At 48.7% G+C, this 24229-nt stretch overlaps 2 protein-coding genes across 5 annotated transcripts in view; one reads left to right on the forward strand and one right to left on the reverse strand.

Annotated features, from left to right (window-relative positions):
* Positions 1 to 16194, reverse strand: part of Mecr (mitochondrial trans-2-enoyl-CoA reductase) — a 33454-nt gene extending 17260 nt beyond the window's left edge. The window contains exons 1-3 of one of the 2 annotated variants that reach the window (XM_026391657.2): positions 15986 to 16194; positions 3235 to 3332; positions 2688 to 2819 (exon numbers count right to left, since the gene is read on the reverse strand). In XM_026391657.2, coding sequence (XP_026247442.1) covers positions 2688 to 2819; positions 3235 to 3332; positions 15986 to 16158 — 403 coding nt within the window. In that variant the 5' untranslated portion in view covers positions 16159 to 16194. The remainder of the gene's footprint in view (positions 1 to 2687; positions 2820 to 3234; positions 3333 to 15985) is intronic. The other variant, XM_026391658.2, reaches the window with a different exon arrangement.
* Positions 16195 to 21087: 4893 nt separating this feature from the next.
* Positions 21088 to 24229, forward strand: part of Ptpru (protein tyrosine phosphatase receptor type U) — a 73534-nt gene continuing 70392 nt past the window's right edge. For all 3 annotated transcript variants that reach the window (XM_026391698.2, XM_026391699.2, XM_026391700.2), the window contains exon 1: positions 21088 to 21249. In XM_026391698.2, the coding sequence (XP_026247483.1) occupies positions 21177 to 21249 (73 nt within the window). In that variant the 5' untranslated portion in view covers positions 21088 to 21176. The remainder of the gene's footprint in view (positions 21250 to 24229) is intronic.

Genomic DNA, 24229 nt, shown 5'->3' on the forward strand with positions numbered 1-24229 from the left:
GAATTACAGGCTGCTTCTCCCTTTGCTGGCCTTCCGTCAGCCAAGAGAACTCTGAGGGCAGGGACTGTCTGACCCATCTTGGGTGCCCTTCACTCAGCCCTGGGGGCCAGCCCAAGGTGCTGGCATCAGTACCTACTGTGTCCTTGCAGCTGGGGGTAGGGCTCTGTCACAGCTAGGTGGGTGAAGGAGCAGGTGGAGCCATTCTTGGCAGCTTCTCAGAGCTCAGAAGAGCAAAGAGCTCAGTAGGAGATGTCTGTTCCTGCTGGTTTCCTGCCTGCCACCTTTCTCTCTCTAGAAGGGTTCCTTTCTAACCTCTGGGCCATCTACCACCAGGTCTCACCTTCTGTACCACAGAGGTGGGCAAGACTCAAGGGACAATTGCAGTGGCTCCACCAGTGCCCCAAGTGACTGGTTTATGGATTATGGACAGGCAAGGACCCAAGAAGGACCATCCAGGGCTGCTCAGGGATGGAGACGGTAGTGCTGGTTGTGACAGCGCTGAATGTGCTCATCTGTTCCAGGATGAGGCACACTCCAGGCTGCTGGTGGCCGTCTATGAATAGTATGTATCAGAGTGGATCTGAGTCTTAGCTCTGCCTCTTACTGACTGGGTGACCTCACGCAAGTTAGTTAATTCTTTACATCTACTTTTGTCTCATCTGCAAAATAAGGTAGGAATAATTGATTTAATAAACAAAAAGTGCTTAAAATAATGTCTGGCTGAAAGAGAGTAGTCAATAAATATCTCTTGCTATAATTATGTCACTGTGTAAGGATGGCTCACCTGGGAACCAGTGACGAGAGTGAGCCCTGACCGTGTTAGGCTTCCTGGGTCCAGCTGTGCCTGGGACTTTCAATCTCTTACAGTTTTCAGCTCCACAGATCAATTAAATTCTTCTTTTTTTAAGGCAAGTATGAGTTGGTCTCTGTAAGTTATAACCTAAAGGGTCTTTGGGGGGATGGTTCTGGGCATTGACCTAGGGCCATATGCATGCTAGGCAAGCCCTCCATCAGGGAGCCACACCTCCAGCCCCTGATGTGTCTTCTTTTTTCATTTTTTTTGTGGTGCTGGGGATTGAACCCAGAGCCTTGTGCATGTGAGGAAAGCACTCCACCAACTGAGCTACATCCCCAGCCTTGATGTGTCTTCTAAATATTCCTTTTAATTGCCCTTTCCTTTGTCCCAACCCAGAGATCTTTCGAAGAGTGGGGAAAACACGGGAGACAAGAGTCCACTGGGCTCTCCCTTATTCTGCTGTTTGAGTTTGGACAAATTTCACTTCTTAAGCTTCATCCTCATGTCCAGTAGGGACATATGCATTGCTATACTCTTGTGCCTGCTGTGAGAACCTATTTTATAATGGGTGGGCCTCAGACCCATGGAGTGCTAAAACCAAAACAATGGTTCATTTTTTCACATAAAGAAAATCCTACTCTTAGGGCTGGAGACATAGCTCAGTTGGTAGAGTGCTTGCCTTACATGCACAGGCCCTGGGTTCAATCCCCAGTACCACAGGAAAAAAAAAAAAAAAAGAAAGAAAATCCTACTCTTTAGGTAGCTTGTGTAGGGCCTTATCCCATGTGGTCATGCCCTATTTTTTTTTTTTGAGGGGGTACTAGGGACTAAACTCAGGGGCACTCAACCACTGAGCCATATCTCCAGCCCAATTTTGTATTTTCTTTAGAGACAGAGTCTCACTGAGTTGCTTAGTGCCTCGCTTTTGCTGAGGCTGGCTTTCAACTATCAATCCTCCTGCCTCAGCCTCCTGAGCTGCTGGGATTATAGGTGTGCACCACGATGCCCGGCTCATGCCCTACCTTTTATTTATTTATTTTTTTTTGGTATTGAGGATTGAACCAGAATGCTCTATCATGAGTCACATCCCAGTTCTTTTGTTCTTTATTTTGAGACAGGGGCCTTGTTAAGTTGCTTACAGCCTTGCTAAGTTGCCCAGGCTGGCATGGAACTTGCAATCCTCCTGTCTCAGCCTCCAGAGTTACTGGGATTGCAGGCATGCGCCACTATGCCTAACCCCTTTTAACCTTCTTTCTTACTCCTGCATCCCTCTCCCATACAAATCCCCTGCTGAGGCTACACTGGATTTCCTCCCATTTCTCAAACTCACCTTTGTATCTTTGCTCATTTTGCTTTCTTCAAATGAAATGCTAGGCTCATCTCCACCTAACAAAACTCATTCATCAAAGGCCCATTCTAAGGAAGCCTCCTCCACAAAGCCTTTTCTAATCTTTCTTTAGTATCCTCTCTCTCATATATACATACACATGCACACAGAAGGGCCAGAAGAACTCTCTGCTTCCTGTGAATTCTCAGCACTCCCTTCATTGAGGTTATTGGTTTACAGATTTCTTCAATTAGATTTCAGCCTCCTGGAGGGCAGGGATCACCTTATCCGTATGCTCCACTGCACCTTACAGCAGGGATTTAGGGATGTAGGATTTAGAGAATTATAGTCTCCATCAACCTGGGTCCAAGGAGGTGCAAATGCAGGAACATTCCCTCTGGGGCAAAAGAAATGGGTCCTGCTCTCCCTGCTCAGCCCCCACCCCTCCTGAGGCAGCCACATGAACTTAGTAAGTTCCACTGAGCCAATGAGATGAGTTTCTCAGTGGGGGGTGAAATAGGATCAGGAAGAACAGAATGCTTGCTGACTCCTGGGAAAACTCACCCAACCCAGCATTTGCAGGAATCACCCAGTCTCCTGGCTTCAGTCTAGTCACATGGCAGCCCACGGCCTCCACTTGTCCCACACCTTCGTTCCCTCCAACAGCAGGCAGCTTGGGAAGGAGGCCATAGTTCCCTGAGGAAGAAGAGGGCAAAGGGTCAGCCATGTCTAGGCAGGGAGACAGCATAGACTCTGGGGCCAGTCAGACCCAAGCCTGAGCAGCCCTGCCTCTGACTAGCCTCAACCTCCACCTGAGTGAGCCTCAGTTTCCTCATCTGTCCAGGGCCTAAGACTCTTTAGCATTCATGGTATCCTAGGGGCAAGGAAACTAGGAAAGGAGTCCAGCTTGTCGCAGGGTCATCCCTCCCCACTGCAATCTTTCTGCCACAGAGGAGGGAGATCAGAAGGCTGACACAGTTTGCAGATGGAACCTCTGGAGAACAGCTGCTGTAATCACGGGCACTTCACATCCGCACCTGAGGAGGACCGGCAATGAGGTAGCAGCTGAGCAAAAAAGCCAATTAACATAAGCCCCAGAAACCAAGGTTACCTTGGATCATATTTATGTCAGATGGATTGATAGGGGCCGCCAGCATCCTCACGTGGACGTCTGATCCTCCCACGGCCGCTAGCTCCAGGTTCTTCAGTCTAAGCACAATGCCAAGAGAGACATTAATGTCAGCCAGGCTAGACTGGGCGTCTTCCACTCAAATCATCTCCCCAAAGTAGGTCAGGCAGCACATCTGAGCTGCCACGGTGCCCAGGAATTAGGTTCTGCTGGAAAAGAGCCGAGTTCCAAGGAACAGCACAGGGTGCCGGTGGACCCCCAGCCCCACTGAACACACCGGATGAAAACAGTGAAAGCCTCTGCTGACCTGAATTGGCTCTGTATGTCCCCAGACTTGCTCTGTCCTAAGAATTCTGTGGTGGGCTCACTAGTAATATAGATTCTCAGGCCTGAGCTCTGACTCACCAAACCAGCCTCTCCAGATGAAGGGACCCCAAACAAGCAAGTCTGGGAGACCCAGGGCTTGCCCACTTGTCCTCCTACCTGTTTGTGGTTTTGTTGGCCCTAACACAATAGGGCAGAGGAGACATTCTCCTTAGCGGAAGAGGGTGGAAAATGGAGATGGACTTTCTATTTGGAAAGAACTCCCTGGTGACAGTTACTGAGCCCCTGGCATCATGTCCCTTCTAGGTGAGGATCCTGGTCTGTCAGAAAGGATCTTGGATGGATCTGGAGGTCTTTGGTATATATCCCCACCACAGGCAATATCTTCTCTGCTCTGTGCGATGGGGTAGGGTGGTTTGGGCTGGATTGCTTCCAAGAGCCTGTCCCTTTTAAGTCTGTGATAAGTCCTTTCGCTCATGTGGACCTGTGACACCACAGTACCAGCACCTCAAAACTTGGCTTAATGGTAAAACCTGCCTGAGGGCTTTAGGGGAGGCCAAGTGACAGTGTTCATGTGTTACTTATTAACAAAGTTCTTTAAAAACAAGAACCAGTCAACGAGCTAGTACTGATAGTGTATGAAACTTGTGAGTCCCCATGCTGTTTTAATGACTGGAGACCCTCTTTCTCCACAATGTAAGATTTCAGGTTTGCCATGCTTCTCTGCCTAAATGTATTTATTTTATTTTTAATTTCTTTTTTTTTAGTTGTAGAGGGACACAATATTTTTATTTATTTTTATGTGGTACTGAAGATTGAACCCAGTGCCTCACACGTGCTACGCAAGTGCTCTACCACTGAGCCACAACCCCAGCCCCTTAATGTATTTATTAAGTAGAAATCTTATTTATTTTCACCTATGAAAGCCAAAGGGTACTGCCAACCAGAGGTTTGCATGAGACCACAGCATCACCATACTAAACTGTGGTAATACCATCTACTTCTGACAGACACCAACCTTTTCATTAACCTAGGCCTTGACCTGGGAGAAATGTTTTATACTAACAGTAATAATGGAGTCAGGCCATCACAAGGTATTTCTTATACACCAAGTCCTATGCTAAGGGCTTTAAACACATAGCTTATTTTAAGCTGTAATGCTTTTGTGAGAAAAGTACTATAGTCCCATGCTATCTAGTAAGGAATGAGTCATGTAGGCTACAAAGGCAATAGAAGTAACATTTCATTTGCACTATACAGGCCGAAAAAACTACACAGAACATAGAGGCTACACTGGTTGCGTAGGTCACAAAGGCTAGAACAAATCATAATATAATAAGATATGGAACTGATTATGGAACTTACACAGGCTTAGGTGACTGGTTAGGGGCTCCAAAGCAGGTGTTTTTATTTATACCACTGGACATCAGCATCCTGGTATGAATTTAGGAATGTCCCTGACTGCCTACAAGGACCCCTGAGGATCTGGGAGCCCAAGCTGAGAATCCCTGCACTGTCCAAGTAAGGAAGGTCTTGTCTCACCATGATTGAGACACAGTGGCAAGAAACCAAAATGGTCACATTCTACAGAAAATGGCTAACGATGAGGGAGTGGATGGCCAGGGGAAGAAAAGAAAGAATAAAGTTTTTTTTTTTCTTTTTTTTTTAAGGTAAGTATTAAGGACTGCAAGTACTTATATGTCAGCGGGAGAGAGGGAGTCCTTGTCACAGTAATCACTAGTGCTTACCCAATGCTTACCACTCAGGCACCCTGCTAAGTGCTACAGGCCAGCTTCCAGGCTTTGGTGCCATTGTTCTGCTTTTACAGTGGAGGAACAAAGGCACCAGAAGAGGTAAATAACTTGCTCAAGGCCACTAACAGCAGTAAGTAGCTGAACTGCTTTGAACTTGGCAGTCTGATGTTAGAGTTGCCACCGGGAAGGGGGCTGACCCCAGTCCAAGCAGAAGGCAGTGAAAGAAGCCCCTCCCTGGGCTGGTGTGGGGACGGCCCCTGCTGCATCTGCCTGATGGGGAGGATGGACACTGTGAGCCACCGCCATGGCCTCCCCACCAGACCTCAGCAGGGTGGGGTGGGCAGCAGTGATGTTTCTCTGGGAACTTGTAAGTCTGCATCCCCCCCAAAAAATCCTGCCAGAAGCAAATGGATTTTGAACTAGCTGCCCCTTTGTATTATCCCAACTGCTTCTCTCCTGAATTTTGACAGATAATCAGACTTTTTTTTCTGTAAGCTGACAAAGTCCATGTGCTCAAGCCGCTTAAAGGCATTTTCTACACCCTCCTCCCTCTGTCCAGAATTTCGTTTCCACAGCTTCTCCATGAAGTGAGAAACTCAACTCACGCTTCAAGACCCAGCTCAAATTTTACTTCCTTTTGACTTTCTTCCTGGTTCTGAAAAAAGTCACCAGCTCAGTTACACAAAAGAGGGGACTATACCATTTAAAACCTTGGTTTACTATTTTATTTTATTTTTGGTACTGGGGATTGAACCCAGGGGTGCTTTTCTGCTGAGTTACATCCCCAGCCCTTTAAGAAAATTTGTTTTGAGAGGGGACTTGCTAAATTGCTGAGCTTGGCCTGGAACTTGCAATCCTCCTGCCTCCGCCTCCCAAACTGCTGGAATTACAGGCATGTGCTACCACGCCAGCCACTATTTTTTAATTTATAAAGTCTTTCCACACATTTTTTCCCAATTGATCAGGACACGGGTTTTTCCAAAGCTCAGGGCTAGATGTACCACAGACTTGAAAGCCATATATTATCTACAGTGATCAACACTTCTTCAGCAAAATGTATAAATATTCACACTAAGTGAGATGAATAAAAACCACGTAAAAACTATGTTAAATCAGGTTTTGCCTCCAAATGATTTATTTAAAAAAAAATGTCAGTTTTCAGAGCTTTCTGGATTTTGGAACTGCAGACAGGAGAATTCAGTGTTTTTCTACTCACCACTCTGTCTTGTGGTCAGAACCTCTGTTTCCCGGCTAGGACTGTGAGCTCACAAGAGCTGAGAACCATAGTCTTAACTCAAGTGTTTAGCAAGTATCTGGGATGGAACTTTTCTCTCCCATGAGATAATATGGCACAAGAGTGTCAGTCACTTAGGGAGTCAGGGGAGGGCTGCAATAAAAGGGCCTTGGCTAATTGCACTTGCTCTCCCTGATTCTAAGCCATTTAGAAACACCTCCAAGGACCGGCTCAAATAAAAATGGAGATTAGTGTTAGAAGAGTTTAGTCAAGGCACATAAATCAGACGAGATCGGGCGCGTTCAGGGTGGTATGGCCGTAGACTAAGGCACATAAATCAAATGTGTACTAACACACACCTATTAAAAATCTAGATGACCAGGCCGGGCACAGTGGCACATGCCTGAAATCTCAGCTATTTGGGAGGCTGAGGCAGGGGGATCGCAAGTTCAAGACCAGCCTTGGAAACTTAATGAGATCCTGTCTCAAAATAAAACATGAAAAGGACTGGGGATGTAGCTCAGTGGTAGAATGCCCCTGGTTCAATCCCCAGTACCACCACAACATGACAAGGATGACCATGGTCAAGATGAGAATGTAGGTGGACCTCAGCCCATGGAGGCGCAAAGCATGGGTTTGGAGGGAAGCGGGCAGCCCTAGGTGGGCACCCTACCTGTCCAGTTGGAAAAGCCTCAGCATTCCTCTGTAAGATGGGTAACACTAGAACCCAGCTCCCTGGGCTAAGTGAGTTAATGTATACACAGCATTACTGCAGCGCTGACACAGAGTACTGAGGAGATGGTAGCAGTTACCAGCAAGAGGAAGAGCCAAGCCAGCCTGTGGAACAGTGAGATGGCTCTTCCTCTGAACACAATCACTGAGTCACCTTTCAGACCACAATCTTTTGGGAGATTCAGGCAAATTTAATTCAACAAATATTTATTGACAGTCCCAGTGCCAGATACTGGCCCAAGAGGTCTGAGGAGGAATACTTTAATATCTCCTGCCTGGGAACCTGCAGGCGTGAGAATGCCCGTGGGAATGCTGGAGCTCTGACAGCATAGGCTCCTAGAGGGAAGTCCACCCAGCGTGTAACCTGTGGGAGGAGGAAACAGCTAGAGAGGGTCTTTGGAAGAAGTGACACCTTAGTTGGGGCTGAAGGACATAGAGTCGACTGGGTAAACTGAGGACGAGGAACAAAATCCTGACTTGACAGTCGGCCAGCAGTGGGTGCGGTCTGGATTCAAGTCATGGGAATGAGAAAAGAACTCAATAACCTGAAAACTCTTTAAATATGTGAGGTTAATGCACTTAGTGACTGACCCCAGGTTGGGGGTGGGAGTGGAAAGTCTCTGATGGCTCCCAGGCTTCTGGTGAACTCTGGGATGTGAAGCTAGGGAGGAAGAAGAGTGGGTCTGGAGTGAAGTTATATTTAAATCTGAAGCAGGCAACCTATAGTGGGGATAGCAGAGGACAGAGACAGCAGGAAAATTTAGAATGACCACTAGGCTGGACGATGAAGTGATCACTCATGCTGACAGCTTGAGCTCCAGGCAACAGGACCTATGGGATGCTGTTTAGTCCTTCAAACCGATGATAGAAGAGGAAACTGAGGCTCGGAGAAACTACATACATTGCTCAAGAGTAAATGGCAAGTCTCGCTTATCTTAAGCTAGACTGCAAAGCCCAGACTGCTGAACGCTGTCAGCATCACTGCAGTGCTGAGGAGCTCTCCTGGGAGATATTAGTGGGTATTCCTGGGATCTGGTATGTTTGGGAAATGCTGCCTGCCAAGCCCCATTCTGAGTCAGACTGCATGTTAGCACCATAAAAGCTCGGAGAAGTCCTCAAATAAAGAAACCCACGTGGCTTGGTGTAATCCAGAGCTTCCCAGACTAAAGTCGGCTGTGAACACTGTTTTCGCAGCCCAGCCTGCCTTCCAACAGCAGTTAGAGAAATGATGCATTGGGCTACAAATTGTTCCTGCTTTTCTTATTTGCCTTCTGGGGAGCCTAGCTGCTCTGTGCCAGCTGAGATTCACATACGTGGGAGGGAAGATGGGCAGGAGGGGCCCCGGATGGAATGAGGGTCTAGTAGATGGCAAGTTGAAGCCGCAAACACAGGTGGGTGGTGGCGGGGCAGGACTGCCACATGCTGCATGCCTGAAGGGAGGTGTGTTGGTCCAGCTGCATCTCACCAGGGAGACCAGCCCCAGCCCGCCCCGTGGAATGCCATCAATACCAAGACACTGCTGTTCCTGCCGACAGTCCTAACAGCGTAGTCAAGGATACCATTCTGCTGAGACAGGAAAGGAAACAGGCCTCATCTGAATTCCAGGAGCTGGACCTCTGTGACAATGAGAGTAATTTCTCTTTCCTGTTCTTTTTTTGAACTTACCAAAGGAAAGTGTGGCTGAGCTGTGGAGTGCAAATGAGGCACCCAAACAACCTGGCTAGACTGTGAGCCACCTTCCTGGTACTGTTCACATTCCTTCCCTGTGAGTGCAATGGTGCCATGCAGCTCGTAGGGATGCCCCTGTCTTCAACCGACAGATCCTAGATGGGATAAAGTCACAATGGCTCCTTTGAGGCCGAGACTGTACACCTGTGATGCCATATGAAGTACCAGGCAGACAAAAGCAGGCAGAAGAAAGAGCCTTTTGAGAGAGGGGAAAAAAAGAGGCCGTCCCCTGGGGCCTGGCTCAGCTGTATTTGCTGGTTAAGGTGGGCACCGGCCAGTTCTGCTGAACTCTCTTTCCCGCCTTCCACATTAATTAGTAACATTTGTACTTGTCTTTCTTTTTTTGGTTGTTGGTAGACCTTTATTTTTATTATGTGCGGTGCTGAGAATTGAACCCAGTACCTCTCACATGCCAGGCAAGTGCGCTACCACTGAGCCCGGCCCCAGGCCCTGTACGAATCTTTCCTCTCCCACTCAGTCACCTCAACCTGGTCAACATCATTTTGAGCAAGAACAGGCAGGGAGAGTGTCACTCATCAGAGACTTTCTCATCTGCTCAGTTCCGAGTCAAGAACATGTGGCTCATCACAGGGCACTGGGTGAAGGAAACGGACACCTCATGTGGCTCTCCCCAGTCTGTCTGAAGTCCCCATGGTCAACAAGTTGCCACTGTGATTAAATGAAATGCCTGGTGTGTTGGGTCCCTTGTTCTGGGATTTCACTAATAATGAATAAGCAGGGTGCCACTGGGCAGGTGTGAGGGACTACAGTGCCTCACCACAGCTTGTAATTTCTTGATCCTCGGAGGGAATGATGGTGGTTGTCTTGGCTGGTGGGGAGCTCAGGGAGCGTGCCTTTCCCTGGGAAGAGCTCTTTTCATGTCACAGCAGTGCCAAGCACACCTGCCTACCTCTCTGGCCCTCTTTTGGATTCCCAGCCTCCTTCCATTCAGGACTCATCTTTTTTTTTTTTTTTTTAAATATTTTTTAGTTGTAGTTGGACACAATATCTTTATTTTATTTATTTATTTTTATGTGGTGCTGAGGATCGAACCCAGGGCCTCACAAATGCAAGGCAAGCGTTCTACCACTGAGCCTCAGCCCCAGCCTCAGGACTCATCTTTTGGCCGATTTTTCTTGCAGGCACTGAGGATTGAACCCTGGCCTCACATATAGGAGGCAAGCACTCTGCTACTGAGCTACTTCCCCAGCCGCCCCCCCCCAACCTTTTATTTTCTTTTGAACACAGGTGGCTTACCCACTGAGCCACATTCCCAGCCCTTTTTATATAAGTTTAAATTGCTGAGGCTGGCTTTGAACTTGGGATCAAATGCCTCAGCCTCCTGAGTCACTGGGATTACAGGCATGCGCCACTGTGCCCAGTCCCCTTTTCTTCTTTACTTTTTCTTTAAATATTTTCAAGAAATATTTTTTAGTTTTAGGTGGACACAATATCTTTATTTTACATTTATGTGGTGCTGAGGATCGAACCCAGTGCCTCATGCATTCCAAGTGAGTGCTCTACCACTGAGCCACAATCCAGCCCCTTTTTCTTCTTGACACAGCGTCTTCCTATGTTGCCCATGTTGGCCTTGAATGCATGGACTCAAGCAATCCTCCTGCCTCAGCGTTCCAAGAGACTGGAGCAATCCTGGCAGGCAGTCCAGTGCCTGATTCGCTCTCACTGGGATGGTGGTGGAACTTTTAAGAGGTAAGGCCTAGTGGGAGGTCTTCAAGCCACTGAGGGTGTGCCCCCTAAATGCACTGTGGGATCCTCGTTTTTCCCTTTCTCTTTTGCTCCCTGGCTTGAGATGAGGTGAATGGTTTTGCTGTGCTCTGGCCTATGAAGCGCTGCCTTGCCACAGCCCAAAAAGCAATGGCGCCACTTGGTTATGGACTGGAATCTCCAAAACTTTTGAGCCAAAATAAATCTTTTCTTTATGACTTAATTATCTCAGGTATTTTGTTATGGAGAGCTAACACAAGGCCTCACCTTTTCTTGGCAGGAAAGAGTGCTGTTTGGGGAGCATGTGCTAAAGGAGGGGTGTAGGTTTTGAGGTATACAGAAAAGGGTGGGGGGCAGCATGCATCCTGGGTTTACCAGGATGTTTACTTGCTGACTTTGGCCAAACCCTTTATTTTATAGAAGAGTAACTGAAGAGAACGGAGACTAGAATGATTTCCTTGCTCTAATAATTCACGGCAGAGGTGGAAGTGGAACCCAGACCAGTGTTCTTACAGGTGGTCCCCAATGGAATAACCTGAATCACACTGACCTTGGGTCATCTTTGTTTGTCTGCCTCTAAAATGTGGACCCCTCCCTCCTGATCCAGGGTGGGAAAGGCCAGGACACACACAAAAGTGCAGCAAGAGCTGCTAGCAAAGGGCAGGCAACAGTAATAACTTGCAGCTGTGCTGAGTGACAGCACTTCTCCCAGATGCTGCAGATGGAGAGGGAAGACTTGAGCTCATTGTGCAATTTCCTGGAGGCGTGTCAACTTTCACCTCCAGAGGCAAGAATGAGGAACTTGGGGTAGGAGGAACTGGCCAGGAACACCACATCTGAAGTGCAGATGGAAGGTAATGCATGCATGGTACAGGATGTGGAATGCACTGGCATGTGAATCCCGTGACTGCTGGCTAGTCCTCTGTGCTGTTCCAGCAGGTAGATCCCTCAAAGGAGTCCCTGCTAAGTGTGCAGTAGGCTCTCCATCAGTATTAGCTCATCAGACACATCATGTTTCCTCTTCTCTCTGGGATTTTGCACATGTGGATTTTTCTGCTTAGAATATTTCTGCATTTTCTCTCCTCACTAACAGCTCCCCTGCCCTCCTGTATTCAGAGAATGCATTCTCTAACCTCCCTGAGGGCGTCAGGGACCCTCTTGGGGGTGTCCGCCACACTCTACACATGAACCATCAGCACTTACTGCTCTGGGCTCTGGTGGCCTTTCTTCTGGATTAGACTAGGGTTTCCTAAGAACAAAGCCTATAAATTATTTGTCTCTGCATCCTCAATGTTCACCTTCAAAGAATAAATGCTGGCTAACTTACTAAATGAAGTTCCCACTCCCTCCATTCACGACTATGAAAAAGAGCCCTCCAAAGAGCACCAAAGCAAAATGCTATTTTTTTTTCAAAGCACTATAATACTGGATTAAGAATAAAATTACCGGGGCTGGGGTTGTGGCTCAGTGGTAGAGCGCTTGCCTAGCACGAGTGAGGCACTGGGTTTGATCCTCAGCACCACATAAAAATAAAATAAAGGTATTTGTTCATCTAAAACTAAAAAAAAATATATAAAAAAATCAAGTTACCCACACCAAGTTTATTAAACACTGACATCAAGTGTAAAGAACCCCCCTTATAAGACACAGTGCCCTAGAGTGAGAATGTACTTCCTGCGCTGCCTGAGCCCCACTACCTGTTTCCTAAACTCCATGGCTATGTGGCCAAAGCTTTTCCAGCTCAGTTTTGTCTTGTACCAGCAACAGGCAGGCGTGGGCACCATGACCAAATAGTTTTACCACAGCTTCAGGATCTGAAAAGGGGAGGGGACAGAGGGCTTCTACCTTTTCTAGGGTGGGGCTGCCCTTCCTATAAAGAGCAGAAACTCAGGCACCTGAATGACCTGTAATTTCACTTCTTTTTCTGACCGATTTTATTCCCAATTTATCTCATTCTGAAAAAAAAAAATTCCTTTGAGATAATTGTCATTTCTTCAGGATTTTTTGGAGTTGGGGGGTAACCAGGGATTGAACTCAGGGAGCCCTTAACCACTGAGCCACATCCCCAGCCCCCTTTTGTATATTTTACTTAGAAACAGGGTCTTGCTGAGTTGTTTAGGGCCTCACTAAGTTGCTGAGGCTGGCTTTGAACTCGTGATCCTCCTGCCTCAGCCTCCAGAGCTGCTGGAATTACAGGTAAATGGCACTGCACCCAGCCCCTGAAGGATTGCAGTCTAGTTCTATGGTCTTGGACAAGTGCCTTTCAATCTTCTTGAGTCTTGGTCTCCTTGTGTGTAAAATGGGGTAACAGTGACCAAACTAGATCACTGTGATTTTCCCCCAGTGCCAGAGACTGAGTCTGAGGGAGGTAGGGCTCCACGAATGGGCTGTCCCCCACCCCCGTCCTATTGTGATCTTAAAATTCCTTACTATGAGAGGAGAACCTAGCCCAAGGTACACAGTAGGCATACAAAAAATGAGGACTCTCCACCATAATGCCCAGAGAACAGAAAAGTTCTAAGAGGCCTTTTGGGGGGAAAAAAGGAGGAAAAAGGAAGACATCAGGGTTCTGGAAACTATTTTACAGGGAATTCAGATGGCAAAACAGACAAGAGCCATGGGGACCTCTGAGATTTCCACCATGCTTGTATCTCCCATGCAGGATGACTTCATTTAGGTCAGCGGTTCAATCTTTTAAATGAAAAAGGCCCAAGCACTTATTTAGGATCCCATTTGGGGAGAAAGGGAAAGAAACTAAGAGACAAGAGAAAAATAGCTTAGTAGAGAGAAGAGCTGGAATGTCTGAGGGTCAGCAGAATTGAAAGTAGGAACGTTGTAAGCTTGACATGAGAACAGAAAGCCTCATTTTGAGGAGTTCTGAAACCCCTCGGATCCGAGCAGACCGTTCCTCATTCCCCACCCCCTGCTCCAGAGCCCACAGTGCCAGCATCACAAAACATACCAGTTTGGGGAATGCTGTTAGTACTCTGGACAGTTCCATGACCTTATTGGTGTAACCTGATCTAGACATCCAGTTACTGGGATGTGTAAAGGACACCCGATTCTTTCTATGACAGTGTGGTTATCCTAAACCTCCTAAGACATGAGTACAAAGAGAACCCCAGTCTCTGGCCTCAGTCCATACACGAAAAGAGTAAAGTTGCCTGAATCTGGGTCAGAAGGGAAAGATGCCTTTTGGGGACAGAGGAACAATTACTCCTTGCCTGACCACTTATCCACAGGGTGGTGGTTCTCAACCTTGGCTCACCTAAACACCTGCAGAGCTTTAAAAAAGACAGATGCTCCAGGCCATCCAACCCAGACCTACTATGTACTTCACCTGAAGTACCACAGGTGACTGAACTCTGAAGCCAAAGTTGACTACAGTGCTTTGTGGAAATGTTTTGAACTTCAGGGAAATCACTAGGGTTTTACACAAGGAGACAAAAGAACTTGTCTTTTTCTTTCCGAGCAGGAGCTGCAGAAGAACCGTTCAGCTTTGGCCTCCTAAGAGGAGGGACTCAGGAGGCAAGGGCATTTAGCCATTTAAAAATTCCCAGGCCTTCCTCATTGTCAGAGTAGAACTCAATAAAAGGTATATTTCTTAGTGAAATTAGACTCAGATTTTAACTAACGTTATGGGAGCACTGTTTTGTGGCTAGTCCTACCCCAGACATATAAATCCCATGAGACATCACATCCTTCTTGCCTGAGGTGCACTCCTGGAAATGAAGGAGTGCTCATGAGAGCTTCCACCCCTCTGCAGCACAGACCTCAGGAAGATGTCCTCTCTGGTGCTATGATTTATTACCTACAATCAAAATACAACTTGGGGTTTATTGTCTTCTTTTTTCCCCTGTGGTGCTAGGGATCAAACTCAGGCCCTCCTACATGCTAGGCAAGTGCTCTCCCACTGAGATCCACCTCCAGCCCTGATGTGTTTTCTTGCTATTCCTTTTAATTGCTCTAAAGGTAGATGCGGTAAGGTTGAGTGTATGACTTGAATTCATCTGCAGCTTTTCCTCTCTGCCTGTCAAAATATCTAGCCTGTATTTTAACCATTACAACAATTCCATGTTTGCCCATCCTTTGTTAAACAATCAAACTGTTGGGAATCTTAAGATTTGTGCACATTGCACTGCAGGGGAATATGCAGGTGGTTTTGGTGGAGAACATTGAATTACACTGAGCTGATTAGTCCTATGAGCCATTTTTAAATACAATGAAACTGAGGCTCCTCGAAGTTCAGCAACTTGTTGTTGAACACACAGAGCTAGGACAAGTCAGAGCAAAGATTTAACTCCAAGTATTCTGATTCCTAGGTTTGTACTTTTGCTTTAACACTACTCCAGCAGCCTGAACAGCCCCTTTGAATGGCTAGTTATTTATGTGCAGATTTATTAATAGTTGACAACTCACATAACTGTTTTTTATCAGCCACATGCAAAACCCACTAAGATCCAACAGCATTTTATGAGGAGGACATGATCACAAAAGTGGAAGGCTCAGAGAGGTTGAATGATTTGTCCAAAATCAAACAGCTGCTAAAGGGTTGAACTTGTATTTGACTTTAGGTCTGCAGGGCTTGGAAACAGCTTTTTTTTTTTTTTTTTAAATGAGGCCAAGTTGGTGCAGTGGAGAAATCATGAGAGACAGAAGCCATGGATTCTAGTCCCTTTCCAATCATTTATTAGCTGTATCACTTTGGACAAATTCCTTGCCTTCTGTAAAATGGAAATAATAAATCTATTATCTACTTAACTGTGACATGAAGATCCAATGGATGTAAAAGTATTCTGAAAAAACCCCTCTAAAAACTAAGAGAGGAAGAACTAAGGTGCGCCAGTCAGCGAGTCTGTCACGTATTGGATGTATGACATTGTGCAAGCGATTTGACCTAATGCCTCAGTTTTCTCATCTGCAAAATGGGAGTAAATCCAGTAACTAACAACGTGGTTGTGGCAATTAAACTAGAACATTCATTTAAACACAGGACTGCCCGACACAATACTCAAGAATGGACGTTAGCCTTGACCATTCTGACTGTGCCTCTCTGGTCTTTAACTGCCTAGAAGCATGGACTTCTTTAAAGCTATTAAAGGCGCCCCGGGCTTCAGTTTTGGTCTTACTACTCTCTGCCCGCTTCCTGGGACCCCATCCCTCCCCTCCCAATTCAAAGCCACCTCAAACCCCTTCAGATAACCCCGTCCCCTCCGGGATTCGCGCCGCCTCTTACTCGACGACCTTGGCTGGTTCTCCGTGGCTCCCATAGATCAGCGCCCGGACCCGGGAGGCTTGGGCCGATGCGGAGTAAGAGGCAGCACCACCGTGGAGGCGCCGAGGTGCTAGCACTCCCGACTGCAGCTGCGACCGGGCTCGCGCCCCCCACAGCGCGCAGCGGACCCACATGCTCCTTCCAGCCCGCACAGCACTCGGCGCACTCGAACACGTCATCTTCCCGCGACCGCGACCGCGCGCCTGCGCCCCGCCCCTAGCCCCGCCCCACCGAGCGACCACGCCCCCAAAGCCTCTTTAAAGGACCTTCTCCTCCTGCCCGCCGCTCGGGGGCGCCTGGTGAGACCTCGTGGGAACCAGAGTTGGGCAGTGCAGGAACGTGCTGGAGTTGCTGTTTTTTTTCTGAGCCCTCCAGGGCTGCTTTTCCAACTTGGAGAGTCTGGGACTGGCCTACTGCTGTGCCTTCAGCCTGCGCTTTGTTGTTGGATTTGGGAAAGTCATTTTCTCTCCCTCGGCCTCAGTTTCCTTTTCCACGATTTATTGAGAGCACACTGTGCCAGGCTTGTGTGTAGCCAGGCTTTTTAAAGTATTATTTTTGTGTAATCCGGAAAGGAACAGAAAGGTAAAACTTACTATATTGAATGGCGATGACAAGGAAGCAGTAGTAGAAGTAGTTAGAAGACTTAGGTTCAAATCCTAGCAGTGCCACTTCCTAGTTTGCTAAAATGGAGATAATAAGCTTCATGTCAGATTGTTGTGAGCATTGGATGCAACAATAGGAGAATGTTATCGTGGACACAGGAGATATCATAAAATGTTAAGTGTGTTCTGAGATAAGGGAGGAATCACCAGGAGTGTGCCTTTTCAAAATGCTCATAGTGTAGAGTAAGTGGGAAACTGGAAATTCTTTGTAAAGAGGTATAGCCCTTTAATGATGCTAGATTCTTATTTTTGGTGGAGGGAAGACATGAACGTAACTAAAACCCGAGTTGAATATTAGCACATGCCGGAGTGCACTGCTTTAGTCTGAGGAAGAGATGTGCTGGGGAGAGGAGACTGAGAGTCCTTGGAGGAGGTGCTATTGAAGCTGCCCTGTGACTCAGAATCCTCTGTGCATAAAATCATGAGAGGTCCCATTCAGACCCACCTAATTAGTATCTCGGGGACAGGACTGGGAGCATACACCCCTACAAGCTCTCAAGAGTATTATGATGCAGGTGGACTAAGGAATAGGCTTTGAGACAGTCGGGGCTTTAAAGGAGAAGGAAGAGGTCCTTTATATGGATTTTGGTGACCTGAAATTCTAGACCCTTTCTGTTGAGGCTGGCACAGCAGAGTACAGTGATGTGGAAACTGGATTGTGGCAAATCTGGCTTTAAGTCCTGGCTCTGTCATTTTGAGCTATTTGATTTTGGGCAAGTCACCTGGTTTCTATGGCCTTCATTTTCTTATAGTTAAAAATCAAGGGAATAGAGCTAGGGATGTGGCTCAGTGTAGAACACTTGCCTAGCATATGAGAGGCCCTGGGTTCAATCCCCAGCACTGCAAAAACAAACAAAACAAAACAAAAAAAACCCCAAACGCCTAAAAATCGTGGGATTAATAGTTATCTGTTTCATTGTAGATAAAATGAAATAGTATTCACTTGAAGCATTTAGCACAATGCTTGGCACATGGAAGCATTTGAAAACTATTATTAGGGAGTTATTGTAAAGATTAAATGAAAATATCATATGTAAAACATGGAGTAGGGTCTGGCTCATAGTATGCTCAATAGATAGATGTCTGCACTTGTTTAAGGAAAATTCATGTCCAACAAGGGGGAAAGACTTGATCCTATAGTTGTATGAACGCCCCCCCCCCCACACACACACTGTGCACACAAAATCTTGTCCCACTGACCTATTTTTATGGTGACACACAGGCCTACCAAGACTGTTGTAAGACTCTTTAGGTGACATTGAGCTGTTGACATTATCTTTTCCACCACATTGGCTCCCCTGAATCTCTGGGCAGTCCAACTAGACAGCCTGGAGAATCATCCAATAAGTCTTCTTCCTTGTGGCTCAATTTCCTCTCTTTGCACCTTCCTATAGCCCTTGCTTCTAGTCTAGGCCCTCTGGGTTCCCCCAGGGGCGCAGTTTGAGAACCACTAATTGAAGGGCTCAAGTCCAGTTGTTCAGACCTTGCATTCAAGACCCGTTGCACCTTGACTCCCACCCTGTCTTTGCAGCTTTCTCTGCTGTTGGAGTGTGCACAGCCTAGGATCCAACTGTACCTCAGACTCACCTGTGCCAGTACTTTCTTGTCTTATGCTTCTTTAAGGCTGTTCCTTCTGCCTGAATTTCCTGCCTTACCTACCTGGGAAACTCCAGGCTCAGATATCATTTTATTGAGTCCACCCCTGCTGCCTTTGTGTTTTCTCTGGACCAGTGTTATGACCTTTAGGGCACTGTCTCAGTTATTGATGTACCCACGTCCCGCTCCAGGCACATGTAGGGCCATGTTTGGTTCATCTCCATGACACCAGTGCTCAATATGGGGCCTGGCACAGGGTAGGCATCATAAATATTCCATGAGTTGCAAGTAATTGAATTTCCTCATGGCCTGGCACAGACGGTAGTGCCGTCTCCCTTTCCCTAGATTTGGGCCAGTTACTGAGGGCTCGGGCATTCTTTCTTCCTTTCTTGTTCTTCTCTTAAGGATTATAGAAATCTGTGGTCTTTTAAAAGTAGAGCAGAATTTCTCTTTTCATCTGGCCACCTGTTGCTCGTACTGCCTTTTCTTCTCCCATCATAGTCTTTGCTGCCTTTCCTGGCACAAGGAGCAAAGGGATGTGGAATCAGTCAGATCTGGATTGAAGTCCTGGGCTCACCATTTATTAGCTATGTGACCTTGGCCAGTGCCTCATGCTCTCTGAAGCCTCAGTTTCCATACTTATAAAATGAGATCACCAATAAGCTCCTGTAATTGGTTCCTTTCAGAATTCTTTGCAAACACCATCCTTGGCTCTTTCTTCTGTTCATCAGTTTTCCCTCTTTTTCTGTGTGTCTGTCTCTTCTCTCCAGCATCTATCCCTGTTTCTTATTCCAATCCTTCTTTCTTTCTTTTTTCTTATATCTAATTTTTAGTTGTAGTTGGACATTTATTTAATTTTATGTGGTGCTGAAGGATGGAACCCAGTGTCTTGCACGTGCTAGATGAGCTCTCTGCCACTGAGCCACAACCCCATCTCCTCCAATCCTTCTTTCTTTGCTCTGCTTCTGTTCCCCTGTGACTGACTCTCATTCTCTTTGTGGTTGCTAAGAGAGTTGAAGCCAGGGGTTCTTTACATCCCTTTTTAATTATTTATTTTGAGACAGGTCTTAATACATTGTTTAGGACCTTGCTAAGTTGCTGAGAATGCCTCAATCTTCCAATCCTCCTGCCTTAGCCTCCTGAGTTGCTGGGGTTACAAGGCTGCACCACCATGCTCAGTTCCCATTGTTTCTTGTATGACCTGGGGGACATGTGGACCTCTCCAGCTGAACCTGACTTCCCTCTCCTCCCCACTTACTCAATTCCAGCTGCCCTGGTCTCCTTGTCACTCCTCAAACCCACCAGCTGCCTGTCTTTGCATGTCCTCTGGCTGCAGTATTCCTCTCTACTGATTTGCATGAGGCTGGCTCTTCTTATACATTAGATCTCAGCTCCAGTATCACTTGGCATAATGTCACTTTCTCCATGAAGCCCTTCTGGACCACCTTGTCTACAGTAGACCCTCCCTACTCTGTGTTTTTTACCACAGCACTCTACCCATTTCTTTTAGTGTGCATATCACAGTTTGTGATTATATATTTATTTATGATTGCTGTTGGTCTCCCCCACTAGAATGTAAGCTTCACGAAGACAAGTACCATGTCATTTAGCATTTATTCTTCCATTCAGGATTTATCGAGCACCAACTATATGCCAGATACTAGGCATTGGGATACAGAACAAAATCTTTCCCTAAGGACTTTGGGAGCTCAGGTTTTAGAGGTGAAGAAAAATAATGAAACCATGAAATCATAGGTACTCTATTTAGAACTACAAAAATTCTCTTCCCCTTAGTGTTCATTCTTCCAATTTTTCTGTTCTGTGAGATAGTGATAAGGGATGTATGTCAGAAAATTTGCTTCCCCCCCCCTTTTTTTTGTTATTGTCTTCCCACTGAAAGGGAAACCCCATGAAGACAGGGATATATTTTTTTTGTCAGTTTTATTTTTCTATAGTAATCGTTGAATAAATAACTTAGTACTCCATAGGTATTTGTGAAGTGAAGGGGTTTCCAGATAGTAGGCAGTTCTCAGCTCCTTTTTAGTTCAAGCCAGACAACCTTGATTCAAATCTTGATGGTGCCTAAAACTAATTTGTAACCTTGGAAAAGGTCTCTGTCTCTGTGCAATTTGCTCCACCGTGTAATGGGAATACAGTGGTATAAGCCTAATAGGGTTAGGGTGAAGGTTAAATGATGGGGGAAAGCACATACAGGTGCTTGGTTTTACATAGTAATGGGCAATTAGTTTGCTGATTATTGGGGGAGAGCTTTATTGGAAGAGGCCTAATACTTAACCTGTGTAGCCAGAGGGTAGAGCAGGACCAGTGAGGGTTCGCAAGGGAGGTGGACTTCATGTCATGGAAAGGAAGAGTGTTCTAAAAGCCAGCGTTTCCAAAGGCCCAAAGATGGCTCTTGGCAGGTGATGAGCACCCTCTAAGTATGAATGTGCATTTGGAGGGGCCAAGGTAGAGAGAATTCAAGCTTCGGATAGGACAGAGAAGCAGGTGTCCCTGATTCAGTCCCTGAGAACTCTGCGGGAGCAATGAGGGTGCTCTCTTGAGAACGTTGGTGCCGGGTAAGTGCAGAACAAGTGGGCGTCCAGTCCAGGCCACCCGACCTCCAGCAGCGGTGCCCGAGTGGGGGAGGGGTGTGCCGGGGCTAGCTGGGTAGCAGCGCGCGCCTCCGCCAGCAGGGGGCGCGCCGAGACCGCGGAACGCTGGGCCGGGCCTGACGTCAGCGCCCCGTTCGCTCCGGCTCCCGCTCTGGACTCCGCGCCAGTCCCGCTCTGCGCCGCGCTGCTCCGCTCCGGCTCCGGCTCGCCTCGGGCTCGGCTCGGGCTCAGGAGGCGGCGCCCCCCGCGCCGGGCCCCGGGGCAGGCGGCGGCGTAGCAGCCATGGCCCGCGCCCAAGCTCTCTTCCTGGCGCTTACCTTCCAGCTCTGCGCGCCCGAAACCGAGACTCCGGCAGGTAAGCGCGCGGCGGTCGGACCCAGCTTGCCCCGTGAGCCCCCGGGGCCCGTGGCGCAGCTCGGAAGAAAGTGTGAGTGTTGGGTGCCCGCGCGTTACGTGCGTGCTCCCTGTGTGTGCCTGAGTGTAAGATGTAAGGTCGTGTGTTCGGGGGTGTTGTGTGACTACGAATGTTGTGTGTCCGTAGTTCTCTGCAAGAAGAGGTGCTGTGTGTGTTGTTTGTCTGCGAGGATGTTGGGGTGGATGTTGTATACATCGAGGTGTCGATTGTGCGCTGTTTTCTGTGCCTGCCAGGGTGTAGCGTTCGTGCGGCCAAGTAGGTTGTGTGTCTGTGTGTGCATCTGAGTTTAATTTTGTGGCCGGAGTTGTATCTGCTAGTGTGTTGCATTTGTTTGCATTTGGTCTGCTCTGGCCGGGAGTGCTGTTTGTTGTGTGTCTGAGAATGGGTTGTGTATTTTTTTGCGTGTGTTTCGAGTGCAATGGATCCCGCCCGAGTGTAGACCCGGGAACGCATGTGTGATGTGTGTGCTTGCGAGATCCGTGTACGTGTGGAGGCGTGGGAACCGGTCCGGAACGTGTGTGCCGGTGCGCCGTGTGCGCGGTGTGTACGTGTGGGAGTGTCTGGGTGTGTGGTGCGCCCCGCCGGGGGCTGTGTGGGTCCGAGTGAATGCCAAGTGTGCGGGGAATGCGTGTGTGGGAGCGTGTCTGGAGCGGATGTGAGTGTGCGAGTGTGTGTGTCGGTGCGCGCTGGCAGCGTGTCCAGGAATGCTGCGAGTGTGGTGTGCGGCTGGGCCGCGGTCGAGTGTGCCCAGGGCTCGAGGGGGCAGGGGTGGTGTGTGCGTGCGCGCGTGGCGCGACGGGCCGGAACAAGTTGTCGCGGCGGCGGCCCTCGGCAGCCCGGGTCGGTGGGCGGGAGGCCCGGGAGGGCGGGCGGGAGGAGGAGGGCTGGGGCCCGCGGCCGCCAACTCCGACATGTCGGGCTGTTTGTTGTTTCGCAAGTTCGGCGCGGCGCTGGCTGGCTGCTGATCCGAGGCGGCGCCGGGGCCGCGGGGCGCCGGGCCGGGAGGGGCCGGCTGCGGGGGGCGCAGGCGGCGGTGGCGGGGCGGGGCTGCGGCGTCGGGGCGCGGGCAGGGCCTGGCCGGCGGCGGCGGGACGGCGCCCCCTCCTGGGGTGCACAGGGGTCCGCCGCGGTCTCCCGGGACGCTCCCTCGGTCAGCTCCGCAACTTTGTGCTGCCTTGGGGCCGGCCGGGCCTGAGTGTGTGTACGTGTGTGAGTGAGTGTGAACGTGTGTCTCTGAGCTCTTTCTGCTGTGTGGCCGCGTTCTTTGGGTGGCTTTCGGAGTCTGGTGTCTTTTTTGGAGTGGCGGTGTGATCGCGGGTCTGAATGTGTATGCAGAGCTTGGGTCTGTGTCCAGTGCGCGTCGGAGTGTCTTTTGTGCACCGTGTGTCGGGCGTGCCTGCGTGTGCCTATGGTTTCGTGTCCCATTGCCCACCCCGAGCACGGATCGCAGGCCGTCGTCCCTCTCCCGAGGCCTTCCGCGCTCGTGGCCCTGCTGCTGGGTGCGGAGTAACTGGGAGATGCTCGTGGGATCCGGCTGAGCCCCGCGCAAGGGCCGACTTGGCCCCTTGGAAGATTCCTCCTGACCGCCTTCCTCGGACATATATGACCCCACCGCCTGCTTGGGCGTCTCGGGGACGGAGCTCCCCGGGTCACCGGGCTGGCTGGCTCTGAGCTTGGGCCTTGCCCTGCAGCTCTGGGGTCATCACCCGCAGATTTAGCTTTGACTTCCTGATACCCAAGAGGGTGGCCTGAGCGACGAGCCTCCCGGTCCTTTCCCAACTCCTCGCCCATGCCCTGCGGCGATTTGCCCCTCCCCCACCCAGATCAAACCTGCGGGTATTCTACATTCTCCCACCCCCACCACCGTCACCTTGATTTCAAGCACACATCTGAGTGGGTCCCAACTCCTGGCACTGGAGATTGTCAGGATAGGGGTTTGGGAGAGAAACCTAGAGCGACTTACTTCCATCCCTGACTCCGTGGCCTTAAGGATGCTGCAGATTGTAAAGTAAGGCTCTGTCTATGAGGGCCAGGTAACATAATATGGGTTTGAAGATTGTCTGTGATTTGAAAGCCAGAAACTGTGATTTGAAGCCAGAGGGACCTGTGTTTAAATTATGCTGCTGTACCCCAGGATCTCTGGCAGTGTGAGCTTGGGCAAGTCCCTTCACTTCTCAAGTTTCCAGCTCCTGCCTGCCTCTTGCATTTCCTGTGTTGTTTCTTAGTGAATTACTGCAAACCTGGCAGTAATTTATTCCATTGTGCTCCAACTCATTTGTCCTTTTGGTCACTGGAATTGTGGACAGCAGGAATGAGGGCGAGGCGCCCAGTGGTTTCAGGTTGGGCAATAAAGGCTTGTCTGAGCAGCCCACCCGTCTCCCCAGGGCTGCAGAAGGGAGCTCCAGAGGAAGCCACAAGAGTGGCCAGGGCGGGAACTGTGAGCTCCTGGCAGCCTCCTACCTCTTTCTGGTGGCTGGGACATCTAGGTTGGGTATCTGCTTGTTGGAGGCTCCCATCCTTCCACACCTAAACTGGGCTGGTGGGGTGGCCTTTCCTCAGGGGTGGGTCAGCTAGAGTTGCAGGGTGCCTGTATCGCCCTCCTGCTTTTGCTCCCTCCTCCTGGCCACCCTGTTTGCATCCTGTGCCCTATCCTTGTGCCCTCTCTGATCTCCCATCTGTTCCCTTTCCTCCATCCTTAGCCATCTTTCCCCAGCAGGAAGGCTCCATCCTTTTCCCTTCACGGTGCCTGGGTTCTTCCTCAAAGGCATGTTTTAAACCCTCAGAAGGCTCCCCTTGCCTTTAGGGTTAAGTCCTTCTTCTGTAGCTCTGTGGCTTGCTCTAGCTCCTGGCCTGCCTGTCCAGCCCCAGCTTGTTTTTTTTTTTTTTTTTTTGAGAATTTTCTAATATTTATTTTTTAGTT

The sequence above is a fragment of the Urocitellus parryii genome, chromosome 11 (genome assembly GCF_045843805.1).
Source record: "Urocitellus parryii isolate mUroPar1 chromosome 11, mUroPar1.hap1, whole genome shotgun sequence".
Lineage (NCBI taxonomy): Eukaryota > Metazoa > Chordata > Mammalia > Rodentia > Sciuridae > Urocitellus > Urocitellus parryii.